The sequence below is a fragment of the Microcebus murinus genome, chromosome X (assembly GCF_040939455.1).
Source record: "Microcebus murinus isolate Inina chromosome X, M.murinus_Inina_mat1.0, whole genome shotgun sequence".
NCBI classification, from domain to species: domain Eukaryota; kingdom Metazoa; phylum Chordata; class Mammalia; order Primates; family Cheirogaleidae; genus Microcebus; species Microcebus murinus.
The window spans coordinates 46,700,849-46,719,671 of NC_134136.1; the positions used below are offsets into that span (position 1 = coordinate 46,700,849).

The following is an 18,823-nucleotide window of genomic DNA, read 5'->3' on the forward strand; positions in this document are numbered from 1 at the left end:
AAGTCATTTTCCTTGTCCCAACACCTTGCCTCTCAACTTACTGGCTGTCCTTTGCCAAGTTGTATGAGCTTGACCTTGGTTGCAAATTGAGGAAAATCCAGGGAGATGCCTCCAAGCAGGGGTGGTATATATCTGAGCATAAGAAAGAGGGGATGAAGCTGAAATCATGGCCCTCTCTCCTGAGCCTGGAATCTATTCTTCTCCACCTGTGTCCCCACAGTCATTTTAATTTCCTCCCAGTGACTTCCCTCTGCTCTCTTATTCTCTCATGCTCACTCTGTCACCTCTTTCCCTTATTTATCTTCTTATTCTTTCCCCTGCTCTCTCCTCTTTCATCCTCTGCTACCTATGCCTGGCAAGACTGGTGCCTCTTGGCTGTGAAACCCAGGCGAAATGCTGACATTCTCTTTTTGTGCAATGAACCCAGTCAGCCCAGCACATATATTTTTTAAGTGCCTGTAAAGTGCACAGGTGGCAGGAATTGTGAGAAGCTAAGACAAGGTTTCCACCCTCAATACACTTACAATAGAGTTGAGAAAATAAAGTGTGCCCATATGAAAAGATAACTAGCATGTCAAAGCAGGGGACAATGAAATGCTTCCTGACTCCAAACGAGGCATGCTGGATTTGGGCAGGTTCTAAGCAAGTGTGGCTGAGTATTGTCCTTCAAGTCTAAAAGGCCACCAGACTGCCTTGGGAAGAGGGAGGAGGTGATAGGAGCCCAGGACCTTTCTCAAGCTAAGGCCCATTCTCCAACAGTAAAAGCCACAGACCCAGTACTGTGCTAATCAGGCAGACCCAGCTGGGTGAATCCCTAAGTCGTGATGTCGCAAAGATCCCTTGGAATGTTCTAGCAGTCTTTGAGCATGAATGCCTCATTGAATAGTGCTTTGCTCAGAACAAAAGTACTATGGCAAAGCTGTTCCTGGATAGCTGGATTTTTCGTGGTGATGCCTTGATGTCCTGGTCCATAGTCATAACTAGAGTGGGCTGCTGTCATGGACACTGGATGAAAACATCAGGGTTGCCCTAGAGACATGACCAACCCAACCCCAAATACTAAGTTCTTAGAGGTTAGATTAAAGAGGAGGCTTCTGAGGGATGGCCTGTTTTCTGGCCTCTAGAAACAAGTGTGTTAGGCTTAGAAGGAAAATCTATCTGCTGAATGAAACACTCTCCAGCCACATGGCAGGTGGCTCACAGGAGGATAGGCACAGTATACCAAAGAAATTCTTTGTTTACCTTTTTATTATTATTTATTTATTTATTTTTTCTTAGGAGCTTCTTATACCGGGATACCAAAGAAATTCTTAAACACAGAGAAAATATTTTTGTTTTCTTGGGGCAGTAATGCTCCCAATGTTTTCCCTACCTTCTTTATATTGCCTTTGGGATTATAGTTTTTGGGGGGTCATAATCAAAATTACATGCTTGTTTAAAAATCTTATTACCTAACTACTCTCTAGCCCAAATATAATAATTGGTCTTTCCATATTTTCTGGAACTGACGAAGGTACCTACCAAGAAACAAAACAACGAATGATGCAAATGTGTTCAAACTAATAAAGCAATAGTTACATGGGTTTTCACAAGTAAGATCTGCTGAGCCATTTTCTTGGCGATGCCCTGAAAAGAACAGTTATGTGTCTAATCTTAAATCAAGATTTGCGGAAATCGGCCAGGCATGGTGGCTCACGCCTGTAATCCTAGCACTCTGGGAGGCCAAGGCGGGTGGATCGCCCAAAGTCAGGAGTTCAAAACCAGCCCGAGCAAGAGTGAGACCCCATTTCTACTAAAAATTAGAAAGAAATTAATTGGCCACCAAAAATATATAGAAAAAATTAGCCGGGCATGGTGGCACATGGCTGTAGTCCCAGCCACTCGGGAGGCTGAGGCAGAAGGATCGCTTGAGCCCAGGAGTTTGAGGTTGCTGTGAGCTAGGCTGATGCGACGGCACTCTAGCTCGGGCAACAGAGTAAGACTCTGTCTCAAAAAAAAAAAAAAAAAAAAAAGATTTATGGAAATCCTAAAAGCAATTATTTATTGCAGAAGAGTCTTTGGGGGTGGAGAAAGGTATATTACAGCCAACAGCATAAGACACAGTGAGTACACAAAAAGCCAAAGAAACCCTTAACAAAGATTATGCAAATATAGCAAAGGATTTATTCTTTTTTTTGTTTTTGAGACAGAGTCTCACTGTGTCACCCGAGCTAGAGTGCCGTGGCCTAGCTCACAGCAACCTCAAACTCCTTGGGCTCAAGCGATCCTCCTGCCTCAGCCTCCCAAGTAGCTGGGACTACAGGCATATGCCACCATGCCCGGCTGATTTTTTTCTATATATTTTTAGTTGGCCAATTAATTTCTTTCTATTTATAGTAGAGACGGGATCTTGCTCTTGCTCAGGCTAGTTTCAAACTCTTGACCTTGAATGATTCACCTGCTTCGGCCTCCCAGAGTGTTAGGATTACAGGCGTGAGCCACCTCGCCCGGCCTAGGATTTATTCTTTATAAGAATTTCTCTCTCTTTTATCAAAAGTGCATCAAAATATGAAGGTTATAAGAACATTCTCAACCCCAGGCTCCATATGCTATAGGCCACAAAGGTCTGCTCCAGCTTCCCCTGGAAAAGAATATTCTAGAGTATGAAAACCTCAGAGATGTAATATTTGGTCAGGAGGGAGTGGATGAGGTTGGAGGGGAACATTACACAAGTACACACAGACCCAAACCAATAAGCCAAATGCCAATATCTTTAGATAGCTAAAATCCACATGTACATACTTGGTACAGAAAAAAAAACTTGTAATTGTTCCACATGTCTTGTTTCTCACAAAAGTACAATAGAATAATTTGAGTTCTCAGACCACAGAAGCAACAGAGTGATAGGGAATCTTGAAAACCACATGATGTGTAACTCTTATCCCCCACCCTGTACCTTCATCTAGAAGCCTTTTGGTGAGAATGGCCAGCTTCACCCTCACCCACTCACCAACTTCCCTTAGCATACAGCAAGCAGCAAGAGCTGAGAGGGGTAACCAGGCACTCGGTTCTCACAGTAGCATTAACCTGCATTTTTAGCTGTTTTCAGAAAATATCTTCAGGAAAATTCATTTCTTCATTGAAGTTCCTACTATCTGTTGTCTTTGCAATGCTCTGAGATTCCCTCGTGTGATCACTCTAACAGGGAACCAAAGACCTGGCCTGAGGGCCCTCCTGACACCTTATTTGTGTAAGTCACTTTGGGGGGGTTGGAGGTGGACTGGAGAGCAGGTAAGAGGGGTGCTCATAATGTGGGTCCCTTCCACATGCACAGGGCTATACACTTACAAAGTACTTCACATACATGAGACTATCTCAGAAACTCAGGGACATATGCCGAACACATACTATCCTCACTTCAGAGATGGGAGAGCTGAGGCTCAAATCAGGGATGTGACCTACCAAAGGTCACTCAACCTGCAGATGGGGGGGCTTCCTGACATAAAGTTATTCCCAACATTCTGTGTCTCCACAGCTCACATCATCTATTTGGGAGAGAAAAAAAAAATACAAAAAACATACAAAAAAAACCCACGTTCTGTGCCTTCTCCACCTACGGCACATCACAGAGTAAGTTGGGATATTTCCTTGGAAAAACAAATGCCTCCAGAGAAGGGACAAAGTTCAAGTTTATAGATCTGAACTGTAATGAAAAAAAGAACCAGGATGGGGAGGAAGGAGAGAAATTGTTCCCATATATTCTTGAATCAGTAGGAATTAAAAAAAAAAACTTCTTAGTGTGTACCTTAATGGAGACTCTGCTACTGTTTTTTGGGTTTTTTTTTTTTGAGACAGAGTCTCACTTTGTTGCCCAGGCTAGAGTGAGTGCCGTGGCGTCAGCCTAGCTCACAGCAACTTCAATCTCCTGGGCTCAAGGAATCCTGCTGCCTCAGCCTCCCGAGTAGCTGGGACTACAGGCATGCACCACCATGCCTGGCTAATGTTTTCTATATATATTACTTGGTCAATTAATTTCTTTCTATTTATAGTAGAGATGGGGTCTCCTCTTGACAGGCTGATTTCGAACTTCTGACCTCGAACGCCCGCCTTGGCCAGAGTGCTAGGATTACAGGTGTGAGCCACCTCGCCCGGCCTCTGCTACTGTTTTCAGGGTTTCTCAACCTCTGCACCATAGACTTTTTGGGCTACCAGACTGTCCTGTAGGGTTGTCTTGTGCATTGTAAGATGTTTAGAAGCATTGCTGGCTTCTTTCTACCCACTAGATGTCAGCAACACCTCTCCCTCCAAACTCCTCCTGTTGTGACAAGAAAAAAATGTTTCCAGACATTTCGAATGTGCCCTAGGGGACAAACTCAGCTGGTTGAAAATCAGTGTTTTTAAATTACCCTATGCTGAGCAGCCACGCAGATCTGATGAGTCCATGTCGCCACATTACTTTCCTGCTTCCTGCCCTGAATAGGCTCCCAATTGCCCTTGGGAGAAATTCTCCCTGAGGGCAACATACAAGGCCCTTCATGTTCTGGGTCCTGCCAACCTCTGCAGTCCCTCCCTCTACTCGAACTTTGCTCTCTCTGCTCTAGTTCCGCAGAACTGCTTACAGAGCTTTCCCACACAGCCATCCTAGTTCATGTCTCCAATCCTCATGCTGTTCCCTCTGTTTGGAATGTCCTCCCCCCAGTTGTTTCTCTGGTAAACCCCACCCAACTTTCAAGACTTGGCTTAGTGTGACATTCCCTGGAAACTTACCCTAAGCCCTTTCCTTTTCCTGCAACCCAAGGCTGAGCCCAGCCCCAACTCTGTGCTCCCACGGCACCTGCAAACTTCTGCCACAACACCTATCCTTCATGTAATTGTCTGTCACTCCCACTGACTGTGAGCTGGAGGACAGGACTGTGTCTTACTCAAATCTGAGGCACAGTGCCTGGCCTGGAATGTAGTATTTACTCAACCAATGATGTGAACCACAAAGAACAGTTAAAAGTATGCTAGTTTGGGAGTCAAAACACCCAGGATTCTAGGCCCAGTTCTGCCACTGGCTGGCTAAGCAATCACTTCCCATCTGTCAACCTTATTTCTTCATCCGTGGAATCAGAGTTTAGACTAAATGTATAAGGGTCCTTCTAAGTTTGAATTTTTGATTGTAGAATTTCCTTTTTCATAAACATTTCATTTAAAAATGTTTCCCTTTCAACCTGAGAAAGCTAAAACCAAACAAATAAATAAATGTTTCCCAGACAAAGGGCAGGGCCATTCTTTTCCTCTCCCTTCTGAATGTGCATGGCTTCCTCTATCTTTTTTCAGTTTTTCCTATTTCATTTGATCCCAGAAATAACTATGGAAGCCTGGTAAATATGATTTCATAGAATTCCAATCCCTGTAAGCAAAAATATTTTTTCTTCCAAAGAACTTTTCTTCCAAACAAGAGGTCAACAGTATGTGTTAGATACTACCACTGCATAAAAATCAAAGATGAACTTGTTTAAATTTATACGTGCATAAAGAAAACCTTTGGGGTGGTGTGAATGGACAAGTGCTGGGCAAGGGATTAGAGCAAGTCTTTTCACTACGTTATATTGTTGGATTTTTGAGCTATGTGAATAACATTTAATTTTTAAAAAAATAAAGAATGAATAAAACCAAACAAATGGCATTGCTTCCTAAGCAGCACTTCACCAGGCCTTAAGAGCAGGTGACAGATGGATCCAAGGTCAGTGGCTAGACCATAAATGTTAGAGCTGCTGTAAGAAAACACTTCTAATTGCACTTGCAAAAAAAAAAAAAAAATCAAAAGAAATCCAGACTGCATACCACCACCATAATCTTCTAGCTTCAGGGTGTTTTAATCTGATTTACTCTCTGGCAGTAGAGTATAAAAATAAAATTCAATTTCTGAGTAGATACTACAAAAAAGGGAGGTGAAGGATTTGGATCCTTATTCTAAACCTGACCAATTCTGATTTCTACCTGTCATTTTGTAGCTCTTCACTATACAGACCTGACATTCATCTAAGGAGATAAACTTGGCAGGGCAAAGTGACTGATGCCTAGCACTTTGGGAGGATGAGGCAGGAGGATCACTTGAGGCCAGGATTTGAGACCTACCTGAACAACATAGTTGAGACCTTATCTCTAAAAAGATAAAAAATAAGAAAAATTAGCTGGGCATGGTGGCACACACCTGTAGTCCCAGCTACTCAGGAGGCTGAGGTGGGAGGATTGCTTGAGCCCAGGAGTTTGAGGTTGCAGTGAGCTATGATGATGCCACTGCACTGTAGCCTGGGCAGAATGAGACCCTTTCTGGGGGCAAGAGGAAGAGTTAAACTTATGATCCCTGCCTAGAGGCACAGTGGAGAAATAAAAGACCTAAAAATCAATAGATTTAGGATTTACTAATGTCATCATTACATCTTCTAAATCCACAACTCCTCATGTGAACTATGTGCCCTCTTTCTCCCTTTCTAAGGATAGTTCTCTTAACAATTAAATGAGGCCTGTGAAGTACTAAATAATAATAGAGGATATATTAAGTTTGAAGTGGTGGTTTTCCTTAAACAGTAAAAGGTTATTGCCTCACCATCACAGGGTGGCATAATATAGACTATTACTCTAAGTATGAAAGCCACTTCCTTCCTTCTGTAAGCCCTGCCCTGTAGTGAGGTCAGTGGAAATCATACAATGCAGGTATGTTTAAAGTCATGATTAGATCAGATGTTAAGCTGGATAAAAGATCAAAATGAAAGTAGACATCTTGATGTCATTTGTGATGTTGCTGTATACACATTGAGTATCACCATCTTCAGAGTAGTTATACCTTTTCAGAGCTCCATAGTATTTAGTTATGTTTAATGTTGAACATGTAACTCTTTATTTCAAGTGGTCAGTATACTCTCATTTTAATAAGCTAAATGATTGCTATTGCTGCCCTATTCTAAAACAAAAATCAATGCTTAATCATATGCTATGGTTAGATACGATGCAAAATGCATGAAAGCTGAAGTGCAATCTGTTTTAAAAGTATCCTAACCAAAATTTTAAACACTATAGCATCTACCCAGAAAAGGAACTAAAAAAAAAAAAAAAAAAAAAAAATTTTCTGGCCGGGCGCGGTGGCTCACGCCTGTAATCCTAGCTCTCTGGGAGGCCGAGGCGGGCGGATTGCTCGAGGTCAGGAGTTCGAAACCAGCCTGAGCAAGAGTGAGACCCCGTCTCTACTATAAATAGAAAGAAATTAATTGGCCAAATAATATATATAGAAAAAATTAGCCGGGCATGGTGGCGCATGCCTGTAGTCCCAGCCACTTGGGAGGCTGAGGCAGAAGGATCGCTTGAGCCCAGGAGTTTGAGGTTGCTGTGAGCTAGGCTGATGCCATGGCACTCATTCTAGCCTGGGCAACAAAGCGAGACTCTGTCTCAAAAAAAAAAAAAAAAAAAAATTTCTGTATTCTCCTAGCCATCTCTGAAGAAAGAGTGTTTTTAAAATATATGAATCTATTAAAATGGTGCCAACTACAATTTATGAAGTAGTAGGTGCTAGGCACAGAGATAGGTGCTTGGTATACATAATATCTATAAATATATAAGCCTCACCGTTGTCTTCTAGTTTTTTAAATGATAAGCTACATGGAGTAGATTGCTTGATCTTGTATAGTATATTTAAAAAAAGAAATGCCTTTGATTTTTCTGTCATTTTATTTTTATTAAGCATTATATAACATACTGCATGCTACATAATATACTGTATAACCTTCTAGCAGGAGTAGATGACCATTACTGAGTTATTTTTTCATCAATCAGGAAAATGCTGCTTTAATCAATGTTCTCCAAACCCTGAAAAACAGTTTAAAAAGGAGAATGTGAGACTTCTGTTCCCACAAAAGATGTATCATGTACTTTTAATTCTAGTGTTACAAAATGGCATTCTGTTATTTAAAAAAGTGCTTTCACATCCCAAATTTCTCTAACTGCAATAATACATTGGATTAAATTTTATAATCACTAAAGAATAACTTGTAATGATTTCTGACAGCAAACATAATCACTTTCATTTTTTGAAAGCAGCAAACATAAACACTTTATGTGAAAAGACCCTTCCCCCAGTCAGAACTAAAGTCAAACAACTATTTATCACCTGGATCCTTACACAAAGCACCCTCAGTGAGTCAGAGGACAATAAGGTAAAATCCCTTTTATAAAATAACAGCCAACATGAGGTAGATAATATTATCCTCATCCCACATTTTTTTTTTTTTTTTTTTTTGAGACAGAGTCTCGCTTTGTTGCTCAGGCTAGAGTGAGTGCCATGGCATCAGCCTAGCTCACAGCAACCTCAAACTCCTGGGCTCAAGCAATCCTCCTGCCTCAGCCTCCCGAGTAGCTGGGACTACAGGTATGTGCCACCATGCCCGGCTAATTTTTTCTATATATATTAGTTGGCCAATTAATTTCTTTCTATTTATAGTAGAGACGGGGTCTCGCTCTTGCTCAGGCTGGTTTCGAACTCCTGACCTTTAGCAATCCGCCTGCCTCGGCCTCCCAGAGTGCTAGGATTACAGGCGTGAGCCACTGCGCCCGGCCTCTCATCCCACATTTTTACAGATGAGGAAATGGAGGCTCAGAGAGGTTAAAAGTCACTTGCTTAAGTCCCTAAGGAATTAACAGAGCCAAAAATCAAGCCCAGGGACCCCAACTCCAGAACCTTTGCTGTATAAGCACTACACTAATTATTCAAAAGACCCACTGTATCTTAGTTCACAACCAAATACTTCAGAAGCTATAAATTAAAAGATTAATCAGTGATGAAAATGCTATTATTTGGCGATTTCTGACCTACAAAAAAAATGGTAATTTCACACAATTCAAATATAAAATTATAGTAATTCTTGGCTGCACGTGTGGCTCATGTCTGTAATCCTAGCACTTGGGGAGGCAGAGATAGGAGGATCACATGAGGCCAGAAGTTCACGACCAGCTTGAGCAACATAGTGAGAGAGGATCCCCCTTCCAATAAAAAAAAAAAAAAAAAAAAATATTGCATTATTTCAGGATGGGAAAAAGGCTCCTTTTTCCCATCCTGAAATAATGCAATATGAAAAAAAAGAAAAAAAAATGTTAAAAATTAGGCAGGCATGGTATGAACCGGCAGCCCTAGTTATTCAGGAAGCTGAGGTGGTAGGATCACTTGAGCCCAGGAATTCAAGGACGCAGTGAGCTCTGATCTTGCCACCCCACTCCATCTCTGGGTGACAGAACAAGACCCAGACTCTAAAACAAAACAAAACAAAAATTTGAATTATAGTAATTCTTTAAATGAGGTATTGGTACAAGAATCAGCAGACCAATACAGAAGAGCACATTCATGAAACAGGCCCATGTATATGTGGAAGTGTGAACTAAAATAAAATCTTAAGGCCCGTCTCCCCCGCCCCCACCGGCTGACTGAATGGACCACCTCTAGGCCAAGGAAATACCATAAAATGGAGTTGCTGGCCATGAAAAGAGAATTCAGACAAGCCTTATCATGCCCCCTCCCTTCTTGGAGCCATCCTTTGTAAAACTCACTCACAGGTTTATAGCTATAGAAGACAGATCTGCAGGTCCTCAATTTACACAACAAATATATGGCCCAGTAGCTTGTCTCAGATTAGCAGACTTCCTTACCTGAACTTAAAACATTCTACCTGAACTAAACATTTTAGACAAAGCTTCATTTCTTTAACCAATTACAAGTCAAAGAGTCTTTAAACCCACCTATAACCTGTAACTTTGAGGTATCCCACCTTTTCAGGCCAAACCAATGTATGCCTTCCATGTATTGATTTATGATTTTACCTTTAATTCCTGTCTTCTTGAAATGTATAAAAACAAACTGTAGGCCAGGCGTAGTGGCTCACGCCTGTAATCCTGGCACTCTGGGAGGCCAAGGTGGGCGGATCGCTCAAGGTCAGGAGTTCGAAACCAGCCTGGGCAAGAGCGAGGCCTGGTCTCTACTAAAAATAGAAACAAATTAATTGGCCAATTAAAAATATACAGAAAAAATTAGCTGGGCATGGTGGCGCATGGCTGTAGTCCCAGCTACTTGGGAGGCTGAGGCAGGAGGACCACCTGAGCCCAGGAGTTTGAGGTTGCTGTGAGCTAGGCTGACACCATGGCACTCTAGCCCGGGCAAGAGTGAGACTCTGTCTAAAAAAATAAATAATAATAAAAAAAAACAACTGTAACCCAGCCACAACAAATCCACTTGTTCAAGGCTTCTTGGGCATGGCTCCAGGCCACGGTCCTCAAATTTGGCTCAGAATAAACCTCTTTAAATTATCTTACAGAGTTTGGCTTCTTTTCTGTTGAGAGAAGTTTACTGGAGTGGCATTTCAAATAAAAATGGACTTTTCTAAAAATGGGTAGTTGTGACAACTGGCTACCTCTTGGAAAAAAGTAAAGTTAATTCTCCTTCCACATTATACCCCAAAATGACCTGCAGATGGACCAAAGAACTAAATGTAAGAAAAAAAGAAAAGAAAAGAAAAAAAGTGAGAAACCATAACAATATCTGGAAAAAATTATAAGAAAGTATTTTTATAAGCTGGACAAGGAGCCTATAGTCCCAGCTACACAGAAGGCTGAGGCAGGAGGATCACTTGAGCCCAGGAGTTCAAGGCCAGCAGTATTTTTATAACCTTGGGTAGAAAAGGCTTTTGTGGCTGGGCTTGGTCGCTCACGCCTGTAATCCTAGCACTCTGGGAGGCAGAGGCGGGTGGAGTGCTCGAGGTCAGGAGTTTGAAACCAGCCTGGGCAAGAGTGAGACCCCTTCTCTACTATAAATAGAAAGAAATTAATTGGCCAACTAATACATATAGAAAAAATTAGCCGGGCATGGTGGCGCATGCCTGTAGTCCCAGCTACTCGGGAGGCTGAGGCAGCAGGATCGCTTCAGCCCAGGAGTTTGAGGTTGCTATGAGCTAGGCTGACGCCATGGCACTCACTCTAGTCTGGGCAACAAAGAGAGACTGTCTCAAAAAAAAAAAAAAAAAAAAAAAAAGGCCGGGCGCTGTAGCTCACGCCTGTAATCCTAGCTCTTGGGAGGCCGAGGCGGGCGGATTGCTCAAGGTCAGGAGTTCAAAACCAGCCTGAGCAAGAGCGAGACCCCGTCTCTACTATAAATAGAAAGAAATTAATTGGCCAACTGATATATATATAAAAAATTAGCCGGGCATGGTGGCGCATGCCTGTAGTCCCAGCTACCCGGGAGGCTGAGGCAGAAGGATCACTCGAGCCCAGGAGTTTGAGATTGCTGTGAGCTAGGCTGACGCCACGGCACTCACTCTAGCCTGGGCAACAAAGCGAGACTCTGTCTCAAAAAAAAAAAAAAAAAAGAAAAGGCTTTTGTAAGGAAGATATAAAACCCACAATCCAAAAATGGTAGAACATGATAAACATCAAAATTTAAAACTACATTCTGATGAAAAATATCATAAAGTGAAAAAGACTAATAGACTGAGAAAAATATTTGCCATGTGTAAAGTGACAAAAAATTATAATCCAGAATATATAAACCATACATATGTATATAATCAAAAACAAAAAGACAAATAATTGGGCAAAGTATACAAACAATCCACAGAATAAGAAATACAAAAGCTCATTAAAATTTGTAAAAAGCTGCTCAACATCACAAGTAGACAAGAAAATGCTAATTAAATTGGTGTTGTATGGCCCGTGGCAAGGCATTACCAGAACCCACCTCAACCACAAGAAATGGCTAGTATCACAGTCATCTTACCTTTGACTCGTAGTAACGATTAACTCCAGAGATGCGCCTATCTCTTTCCATCAAACTCCAAAAATATACAAAATGGGCAACTCTTTTTTCCTTCAAATAAAAGACAACCATTAATGCAGTTTATAAAAATGAGTGACCCAAGTGATAAATATTAGAATTTTTTAAAGTGACATTCTAGAAAAAAAATGGAACATCAGTGAAATAAAAGCCCAAATTAGCAACACATGATCAGAATCTCCTAAATAAAATTGGACCACTACACTTTAGGACTAAGTTGGTAACCATAGTTATTAGGACTTTAGGACTAAGTTGGTAACCATAGTTATTACACTTTCTATTTTAACCAACATTATTTTCTTTTCCTTTCTTCCTTTTTTTTTTAAAGTCTACTTGTTGTCTATTGTGACCCTAAGAAACGGTGATAGATCACACGTGAAGGACAATCAGAAAATCAAAAAGCAATTAAATCTGTACTCTAATGGTGTGAAAGAAGGGAAAATGAAAATCCTGATGTGAAGATCTTGCAAGGGAAAGTGGGGAATAAAAAGTCAAGGGAGGCCGGGCGCGGTGGCTCACGCCTGTAATCCTAGCTCTTGGGAGGCCGAGGCGGGCGGATTGCTCAAGGTCAGGAGTTCAAAACCAGCCTGAGCAAGAGCGAGACCCCGTCTCTACTATAAATAGAAATTAATTGGCCAACTGATATATATATAAAAAATTAGCCGGGCATGGTGGCTCATGCCTGTAGTCCCAGCTACTCGGGAGGCTGAGGCAGAAGGATCGCTTGAGCCCAGGAGTTTGAGGTTGCTGTGAGCTAGGCTGACGCCACGGCACTCACTCTAGCCTGGACAAAAAAGTGAGACTCTGTCTCAAAAAAAAAAAAAAAGTCAAGGGAAAAGCCTAATTAAGGGTAGGGAAGAAGTATGAGAAGCTACAGAGATGTGGATGTGAGAAATTAAAACCAAAATCGAGCAAGAAAGATCCGAGTTCGGAAGGAACGGGGGCAACGCTGACGCCTCTTTCCTTTGCCTAACAGTTTGGATTTACCTCTTCTCATCTCCTACCTTTCCAGCCCTCAATCGCTACTCTGCCCTAAGGCACGCTCTTCTCCACCCAGAAACTAGCTGTTTTTCACTAGAGCAGGATGTGGTTGGTTTCCGACGGGCTACATTCCGCAAGCCTCCACTTTTAGGCAACGCAAAGAAAGGTGAGGGCCGACCTCGGCGTTCCCCACTTCGGACAGAGGCTCCGCATCCCAACATCCCAACGGCCTCCCTCCCCCACCGCCCTTTTTGGAAATCCAGTCCGTGGAGTCGGCCTCCAGGCAGCCTTACCTTGCCACCGTTAGTGAACTTGTGGATGTACGCAGTGGCCACTCCGGGGATGATCAAGCACGTGCCCATGACGGCAAGTCCAGGGAGAATCTCGAACCACATCTCGGCACCTAGGCCCCTGACTACCTAGGCCAAAATTCCGCTTCAAAGCCCCTTAAAGGTGACCGGGATTCACCTCCCTTCCCGGTAAGCCCCGCGGCAGCCTGCGAGCGGGGCGGTGCCACGTACGGCTCCAGAGGAAGCGACGGAATCCGCCAGGGTTCAAGAGTGGCTGGCGCGCGCTCGCGCTCTCGCAGTTCTCTTTCATCAGCCTGTGTTGCTTCGGCTCAGCGGCTGATCGCACAGCGTGAAGCGAAGTGAGAAGATCCCGCGCGACCCAGCACTTCACAGCCGTTCGGAAGCTCGGGACTCTAAAATGGCAGAGCAACTTTCTCCAGGAAAGACTGCAGACCAGGTGTGCACCTTCCTCTTCAAAAAGCCTGGGCGGAAAGGCGCTGCAGGACGCAGAAAGCGCCCGGCCTGCGACCCAGAGCCCGGAGAAAGCAGCAGCAGTAGTGATGAAGGCTGCACTGTGGTTCGACCGGAGAAGAAGCGAGTGACCCACAATCCAATGATACAGAAGACCCGCGGCAGTGGTAAACAGAAGGCGGTTTACGGCGACTTGAGTAGCGAGGAAGAGGAGGAGGAGGAGAATGAGCCAGAGAGTCTCGGCGTGGTTTATAAGTCCACCCGCTCGGCGAAACCCGTGGGGCCAGAGGATATGGGGGCGACAGCTGTCTACGAGCTGGACACAGAGAAGGAGCGTGACGCACAAGCTATCTTTGAGCGCAGCCAGAAAATCCAGGAGGAGCTGAGGGGCAAAGAGGATGACAAGATCTATCGGGGAATCAATAATTATCAGAAATACATGAAGCCAAAAGATACGTCTATGGGCAATGCCTCCTCTGGGATGGTGAGGAAGGGCCCCATCAGAGCGCCCGAGCATCTACGTGCCACTGTGCGCTGGGATTACCAGCCCGATATCTGTAAGGACTACAAAGAGACTGGCTTCTGCGGCTTCGGAGACAGCTGCAAATTTCTCCATGACCGTTCAGATTACAAGCATGGGTGGCAGATCGAACGTGAGCTTGATGAGGGTCGCTATGGTGTCTATGAGGATGAAAACTATGAAGTGGGAAGCGATGATGAGGAAATACCATTCAAGTGTTTCATCTGTCGCCAGACCTTCCAAAACCCAGTTGTCACCAAATGCAGGCATTATTTCTGCGAGAGCTGTGCACTGCAGCATTTCCGTACCACCCCGCGCTGCTATATCTGTGACCAGCAGACCAATGGCGTCTTCAATCCAGCGAAAGAATTGATTGCTAAACTGGAGAAGTATCGAGCTGCACCAGAGGGTGGTGCTTCCGATTTCCCAGAAGACCCTGATGAGGGTCCAATTCCCATTACTTAAGTTTCCCACAATTGTCAAATTTAAAAATAAATGCTTAGTCGTTCTTTTGGAAATCTTAATTGGTGTCCTTCGTTTTTAGGGAAAGCAACAGAGAAGGTGGGCGGTGAAATAGGGTCCTGGATTAAAAACTTCAAGGTGGGTATAATCTAGATTTTTAGCCCTGGGATAAACACTGCCTTTGTGTCTTTTTCAGGAGTCAGGCATAAAATACAGGGATGGGAGAAGTTTGAGAAAAAAACTAGAATTTGCTTGAGGTAACCAAAGCTGTGATGAAAACAAGAACTGAACCCATTTATTATATAACATTTCTGTATCACTTAATAGTTTACAAAATACTTTCATGGTTTCTCTCTTGGGAGCCTGCACTACTTAAAAATACACTGGAGCCAAGGTACATGTGTGTGGGGAGGATTGGATTGGGGGACTGGTAGCTAGTACCATAGGGTGCATGTATGGGAAATGGTCCTTGTTCTCTTTGAAGCACCTATAGGTAATTCCTCTTTCCATGGATAATGGAAACGGTTTATGCTGTGCTAGCCAAAATGATAGACACTAGCCTTGTGTGGCTGTTCAGTGCTTGAAATGTGTTTAGTGGCCACATGGAACATTGCTGTTCTAAACTGAATTTGTGAATCTACAGAGGGCAAAAAACCTAATATTTTATAATCTATTACCTGAAACTATCCATGTTTTTGCAGGCTTTATAATAGAGCTGATCATGCCCTATTAATTTAGTTTATGTACCTGTCTCCCCAACTAGTTTGTGAACTCCTCAGTTACTAGCCTAGTGTTTCGCATATAATAAGCACTTAATAAATAAGCCCAGAGAGATTTAAAAGGGGAGATTGTGGCCAAAGCCTTGAATCAAGCTGAGGAGCTTTGATTATATTCTGTGGATAATGGGGACATAGAGGTTTGGGGATGGGAACACAATTAGACTTTTTAAAAAATATTACTGTGGTTGCTGCTATAGGATGGATTGCAGTGAGATGGAAGACAAGCGTCAGGGAGGCCAGTTAGGCCAAATGATTAGTAAATTTTTATTGATAAGACTAGAATTTGGGCTGATCCCAGGAAACAGATGGAAGATTAAACTGTGGGTTAGAATGAATTTTATTTACATTCATTAATCCATTTAAAGATATTCTTTGAGCAGCTACTCTATCAGTCACTGTGCTTGCCATAGGAGATATTAGCAGCGAATGAACAACATAGATACAGCCCCTGCCCTCATGGAGCTGAACATTAAACAAAGACAAGTGTGATGAAAGCAAGAAGAGTGCACTGGGTTGTTCTCTCAGAATTAACCCAATCTGTTGGGTTCATGGGAAACATGCTCAGCTATAGGAGCTGAACTTTAAATTTTGACTTTAAACATTGACATCAGGAGCAGTTGGGGAGGGTCTTTTTTATTTTTTTTATTTTTTTTTTTTTTTAGGAAAGACATTGTCCTATTTAAGGGAGGGTCTTTTTTAAAAACGAAAATCTTTTAAATTTGATTTTCTGTGCATATGGCCATTATATAAATACTTTGGGGTTTTACATTTTTTTGAAAGTAGACAAAATCTGTTGTGGGATTTTTTCCCCTGGAACATTAAAAAATAACCTGTTTATTTACATGCAAATAAACTTCAATGCTAAAAAAAAAAAACAAAACAGAAAAACCCAATTCAGCCTTGGAGAGGTTCAGAGACAAACTCACTTGATACAATATGATAAATAATCCAGAATATATGAAGTATCATGGGGATACATGAAAAGTCTACTAGGGAAAGGGCTTAAGAAACTATCACATAGAAAACATTTAAGGGATGAGACAAACAGAGCCAAACAGGACATTGTAGAGGCAGATGGAGAGACAGGAAAGCACACTGCCTTGGAATGCAAAGAAGAAATATATATATATATATATATATATATATATATATTTTTTTTTTTTTTTTTTTTTTTTTTTTGAGACAGAGTCTCACTTTGTTGCCAGGGCTAGAGTGAGTGCCGTGGCATCCGCCTAGCTCACAGCAACCTCAAACTCCTGGGCTCAAACGATCCTCCTGCCTCAGCTTCCCGAGTAGCTGGGGCTACAGGCATGTACCACCATGCCTGACTAATTTTTTCTATATATAGAAGTTGGCCAATGAATTTCTTTCTATTTATAGTAGAGACCGGGGTCTCGCTCTTGCTCAGGCTGGTTTCGCACTCCTGACCTCAAGCTATCTGCCCACCTCAGCCTCCCAGAGTGCTAGGATTACAGGCGTGAGCCACTGCGACAGGCTGAAGGAAAATATTTTGAAAAGAGTTATGATCCTAGCACTCTGTCTCAAAAAAATAGCAGTGGGGAAGGGAAAAAAAAATAAAGAAAAATGTTATGGAAAAATCTACCAATGAGTAGCAAAGAAGTATAAAAACTGTGGTTTTTTTGTTTTGTTTTACTATTTCTGAGAATTGATACCAAAAAAGTTATTCAAAAGTAAAATAGGGTCGAGCTCAGTGGCTCAGTCCTGTAATCCTAGCATTCTGGGAGGCCAAGGTGGGAGGATTGCTCGAAGTCAGGAGTTTGAGACCAGCCTGAGCAAGTGCAAGACCCCATCTCTACTAAAAATAGAAAGAAATTAATTGGACAACTAAAAATATGTAGAAAAAATTAGCGGGGCGTGGTGGTGCATGCCTGTAGTCCCAGCTACTTGGGAGGTTGAGGCAGAAGGATCGCTTGAGCCCCAGAGTTTGAGGTTGCTGTAAGCTAGGCTGACACCAAAGCACTCCAGCCTGGGAGACAGAGGGAGACTGTCTCAATAAATAAATAAATAAATAAATAAGAAAGAAAGAAATCTGTACCATTAGCAGTCATTCTCCATTTCCCCTCCTTCCATGCCCTCACCCCAGGCAACCACTAATATCTTTTCTGTCTCTATTATATTTGACTAATCTGGACATTTCATACCAATGGAATCATATAAATGTGTGGCCTTTTGTGACTGCCTTCTTCCACTTAACATGTTTTAAAAGTTCATCCACCCATGTTGTTGCATGTAGCAATACATTCCTTAATATGATCACATAATATTGATTTATGAATATACTACATTCATTTATCCATATGTCAGTTGATGGACATTTGGGTTGTTTCCATCTTTTGGCTATTATGAATAATGCTGCTATGAACATTCATGTACATGTTTTTGTGTAGACATATGTTTGCATATCTCTTGGGGAAATACCTAGGAGTGGAAATGCTAAATCATATATTAACTTTATGTTTAACCTTTTTTAAAACATTCTTTTTTACTGAGATGAAATTCACATAAAATTAACCAGTTTAAAGTAAACAGTTCAGTGTTATTTAATACATTCACAATGGTGTGCAACTACCACCTCTATGTAAGTTCAAAACGTTTTTTTTTTTTTTTTTGAGACAGAGTCTCGCTTTGTTGCCCAGGCTAGAGTGAGTGCCATGGCTACAGCCTAGCTCACAGCAACCTCAAACTCCTGGGCTCAAATGATCCTGCTGCCTCAGCCTCCCAAGTAGCTGGGACTACAGGCATGCGTCACCATGCCCAGCTAATTTTTTCTATATATATTAGTTGGCCAATTAATTTCTTTCTATTTATAGTAGAGATGGGGGTCTGGCTCTTGCTCAGGCTGGTTTCGAACTCCTGACCTCGAGCAATCCGAGCGCCTTGGCCTCCCAGAGTGCTAGGATTATAGGCGTGAAGCACCGTGTCTGGCCTCAAAACATTTATCACCCCAGAAGAAAACATACCCATTAAGCAAATGTTCCTCATTCCCTCCTCCCTACCCAGCCCCTCACATCTCCTTTCTGCATTCTTTCTCTATGGATTTAACTATTCTACATTCTATGTATTTGCTATAAATGGAATCACAATATGTAACTTTTTGTGACTGGCTTCTTTCACTTAGTATAATGTTTTCAATATTTAGCCACATTGTAGTGTGTATCAGTACTTCGTTTCTGTGGCTGTATAATATTCCATTGTATTTTTTACATTTATTTTTATTTTTTATTTATTTTTTGAGACAGAGTCTCGCTTTGTTGCTCAGGCTAGAGTGAGTGCCGTGGCGTCAGCCTAGCTCACAGCAACCTCAAACTCCTGGGCTCAAGCGATCCTACTGCCTCAGCCTCCCGAGTAGCTGGGACTACAGGCATGCGCCACCATGCCCGGCTAATTTTTTCTCTATATATTAGTTGGCCAATTAATTTCTTTCTATTTATAGTAGAGATGGGGTCTCGCTCTTGCTCAGGCTGGTTTC

The 18,823-nt window shown here is 42.3% G+C and overlaps 3 protein-coding genes across 3 annotated transcripts in view; 2 read left to right on the forward strand and 1 right to left on the reverse strand.

Moving 5' to 3' along the window:
* RPL39 (ribosomal protein L39) overlaps nt 1-18,823 on the forward strand; it is a 362,820-nt gene that overhangs the window by 292,505 nt on the left and 51,492 nt on the right. The gene's annotated exons all lie outside the window — the stretch shown is intronic.
* On the reverse strand, nt 7,672-13,340 carry NDUFA1 (NADH:ubiquinone oxidoreductase subunit A1). Its single transcript, XM_020285023.2, has 3 exons — nt 13,105-13,340; nt 11,774-11,863; nt 7,672-7,827 (listed from the first exon to the last, which is right to left on the reverse strand). The coding sequence occupies exons 1-3, from the start codon at nt 13,204-13,206 to the stop codon at nt 7,807-7,809; spliced, it is 213 nt and encodes a 70-aa protein (XP_020140612.1). The 5' UTR covers nt 13,207-13,340; the 3' UTR covers nt 7,672-7,806.
* Nucleotides 13,376-14,610, forward strand: RNF113A (ring finger protein 113A). The gene has a single exon (XM_012739177.3). It carries the CDS (start codon nt 13,520-13,522, stop codon nt 14,555-14,557), a length of 1,038 nt encoding a protein of 345 aa, XP_012594631.1. The 5' UTR covers nt 13,376-13,519; the 3' UTR covers nt 14,558-14,610.